Consider the following 3,801-nt stretch of genomic DNA (forward strand, 5'->3'; position numbering starts at 1 on the left):
TGAAACAATGGAACGTACATTTCCAATAAAGGGGTCGTTTCCTCCAATGCTGTGAAAGCAAGCAATAACAGCCTTTCGGTTTGCACCACTATTATGAACCAAATGTAGCTCGGCATCAAACCTAYAAAAACACATGTATCATAAACCAATTTTTACGACTTTTGAATAACAAGCCATACCAAACAAAATTCAATAAATCCCACACTATTTCGTTCTAGATTTCTAACTGACCAAATAAGCACTCAGTTGAAGCATTAAGCCACAACCGAATAGGTCTSTCGTAAGCCCTACAACCTATACAKCTCATTAAGCCGCAATAAACAATAKGATCCATAGAGGATATGATATATGCACGTTTTTACCACTATCCCCGAGAAAACGAAGAGAATGTGATGATACTTGTTAGAAAACACAAACCTRACCCCATCAAGAGTATGCTCAGAAGGAGTATGCCAATGACATTGAATCAGCTTGTACGATACACCATTTATTTCTATTCCTCCGGCATCTCCTTCCCATTCCACCTAACAAAATACAAAAACKTAAAGGGTGTGTAAAGATAAATACGACAAGATTAGGTTTATAGGATGCTAAAACTGTTTAAGTGTCCAATAGACTGCTTTATACGACCTAAGTTAATGGGACCAAACAGTTGTGCGTTATACRTAAAAGCGTTGCAATAAGTTTATAARACAYTTTTGAAATAACRCATCTTATTAGTTCTTTTATTTGATATTATTTGAAAAAATGACATGTAAAAACACGTGTCATAGAAACAGTCTATTAAGACACTTAGACATTTTTATGTCTTACAAACACAATTTTGTTGTAATGGATGTCTCGAGAGTACTTAAAGTAGTAGTGAGCTTACAGCGACAGCATGGTCTCTATTGACAAGTTTAGCAGGTGCGTGCTTGTAAGTCGCTTTCAAGTCATCTGGTCGAACTTGTGCTTGTTTGACATTGATGTCAATAGGCGATTGCGCTACTCCGCTTGAGCAAGCTTTCCACTCGGGCCTAAGAGTTCCCCATTTCCCCGGTCCATTTGAACTATCTTCTATATAGCTGAAGGCTTCGTGCTCAGCTGTTAAATAAATAATCGGGGATTTGAGATGTACGACAAACTTTTCAATAAAAAATGTACATCAAGAAAGCAAAATACTCAAATAACGTAATTTCACATATTTTCTATGTTTTATATTTTTATGATTTCCGCAAATTATACTTATTTTAGCAACTTTGTTCTTGAGACATTGACTACAGACTTTTATCACAAGTACGAGATCACTGTTCTTTGGGGCGTTCCATTATGAGACACTAGACAGGGCCCCACTAATTTGGGGACCCAGATTCAGTGATGTACTTTTATTACCAGTAGTCTTCTAGATTGTATCCCAATGAGATTGACAAAAGGCAGTTAAATTGTTAGCTGACAAAACAAGGAATTCCTTAGTTATCTTTTCAACYGTCTTCATCGACCACTATTCTCTCCTTGGCTCTTCATTTTTTCCCGATAGCAACAAAACCAATCATATGGTTGTTCACATCCCGAATGAGATTTCATATGTTACTTTTTTTCATTTCACAACATTTTTGTTGTTTAAATTTGTATGTAACATAATATTTGTATACATTTTTATAATTTAATTTATTTATTTATTAATAGTTGGGTCGATCTATAAGGTTATTATAGGTGCAACAGCCAACACGGCCTCCAAAACGAATGAAACGACACTGATCAAGTTCTGAACATTCGATTTCGTGATCATTTGAATTACATATTTATATTTAGTGTGTTTGTATCTAAATCATTATCTCGTTTAAGTTTGTGTGTGTTGAACGAAAACACTTGTTGTCTCACGTTTGGTGCGATAATAATTGGGAGAAGACGGAGACTGAATGGGATAAACATGCAATTTTTTGGACATTGTTATTGACTAATGCATTTGGAATTGAAAACCCATCAAATTCATCAAATGTTTAAATCAATTACATAATGAGAATTGTTATTTGCACCCCTTTAATGTCAAAATCAGGCCGATTCGTGCATTGATAATGTAAAAAGTGAATTTTGATGTTGATGAGTGTAAGGAGGAAACCATTAGGTACRGGTGCATTTARCAATGTAGATGAGTGCAATTAGCCTAGCCCAACAAAATTCCAGGAGAYAAGASAARATTGGTAAATTACTAAARTACCCATGACAAATTAAATCCTAAAATCTTCCAAAATTCTTACATCCGCCTACCTCACTCTCGCCCTTCCAGCCGTCCCATCCAATCATGTCTTGTCTGCGTACCGAACGCAACAGATTTACCTACGCAAGAATGCATAGCTTGTGTTGAGTTCTGTTGTAGTTAAGATGGTAAAATCTAAAACACATTGTTTCGGATATTATAGGTTTTGAATTCGAATATTACACTTTGTGATGAAGCACAAAGAACGCATTAGTACAAAGTTTTACCCTTTTAGGTGTAACTTCTTAGGGGTTTAGAAATATCGGAGGCAGTGGCAACGCCACGGTTGAACGGTCCAAGCAAGGGAGACTCTCGATGAAAGCTCTAGAAGAAGAGGAGAAGCACAACGTCATCAGGGGTTCATGTATTTTCGTCATTTCTTTCTAGTTGTCTTCTCTCTAAACAAACATACACCGTCAAATTTCCCAAATTTCTAATGGCTTAGGAAATAATATTATGCAAAATGACACAACGTCCTGATCTCACGATCATCTTGAAAGAAGTAAATCACGTGTTCAGAAGAACACACGAGTGGTGCCGAAAGTCGAATGTTGAATCCTAGACCTCCAACTCATTCAACATGGGTTCCGGCTAAAATTGCGAGGACCTTAGCAAATAATACCATTAGCGCTAACTACGCACATTTGTTATTAACGTTAGATATTGTCAAAATGGTAGTTAACAAATATGTTTTCTAACACCAAGAGAAAATAGAAATCTTACTAGTTCCTTGAGCATTGCATATCACGATAAACGAAAGCAATGAACCGAGCAGAGAAACGAAGATGAGAGATAATCGATCAGGGTTTGCCATATTACGTAATCGGTTGTGATTGTTAATTACGAACCTACATTTATGGAAACAATATCGTCGGGTTCGGAATGTCATCTTTCCTTTTACTATATTTGGTAAACAACTAATGTTTTTTATGCACATTTGTTATGACCAGTAGATATTGTCAGATACTCCTTTTTGGTAGGAGTTTGGGGACTTCCGGAAGAAATCTCCAAGATTACCGATTACATAAAACTTTCTACAGAGCAGATAAAATATCATTACATATTTAGATTAGAAGATTCATCAATTATCGTATTTACATAAAAAAAATCTTATTTTATATCAATTATATCATTTTTGTTCTATTTTAAGTAAATTAACTATCATAAGATATTTATGGGTTGTTTGTTTATCTCTTAATAGTTCCATTAARAGGCAACATATGAATCGTTAAGAGGTGAATCTTGTTTGACAAAAWWWTTTTTTGACTCTTAATGGTTCTAAAACCATCTGAATGATTTTATATCCTGAATCTCCCTTAACCATTCACAGCTCTAATTTTGTTGTAAATAATTATCAAACACTTATATTTTATTTTGCACTATATCATGAGCGCCTCTTAATCATTCTACACCAACCCATTCAATAATTACCAAACAGCCCATTAGTGGAAGAACAATTTGGAAGAGAGAGGATCTTAGCACTCAATTCAGGGGCGGATCCAATTTATTAGATACGACAGGGTAGGACTTACATTGATAAAGGTGGGTAACGACACACTCAAATG

The 3,801-nt window shown here is 35.3% G+C and overlaps 1 protein-coding gene across 1 annotated transcript in view; it reads right to left on the reverse strand.

Annotated features, from left to right (window-relative positions):
- LOC112504622 (alpha carbonic anhydrase 4-like) overlaps window positions 1-3,050 on the reverse strand; it is an 8,276-nt gene extending 5,226 nt beyond the window's left edge. Inside the window, exons 1-4 of the mRNA XM_025108572.1 lie at window positions 2,960-3,050; window positions 872-1,083; window positions 418-524; window positions 19-121 (exon numbers count right to left, since the gene is read on the reverse strand). Coding sequence (XP_024964340.1) covers window positions 19-121; window positions 418-524; window positions 872-1,083; window positions 2,960-3,050 — 513 coding nt within the window. The remainder of the gene's footprint in view (window positions 1-18; window positions 122-417; window positions 525-871; window positions 1,084-2,959) is intronic.
- Window positions 3,051-3,801: the final 751 nt, after the last annotated feature.

The sequence above is a fragment of the Cynara cardunculus genome (assembly GCF_001531365.2).
Source record: "Cynara cardunculus var. scolymus isolate 2C chromosome LG 2, CcrdV1, whole genome shotgun sequence".
Lineage (NCBI taxonomy): Eukaryota > Viridiplantae > Streptophyta > Magnoliopsida > Asterales > Asteraceae > Cynara > Cynara cardunculus.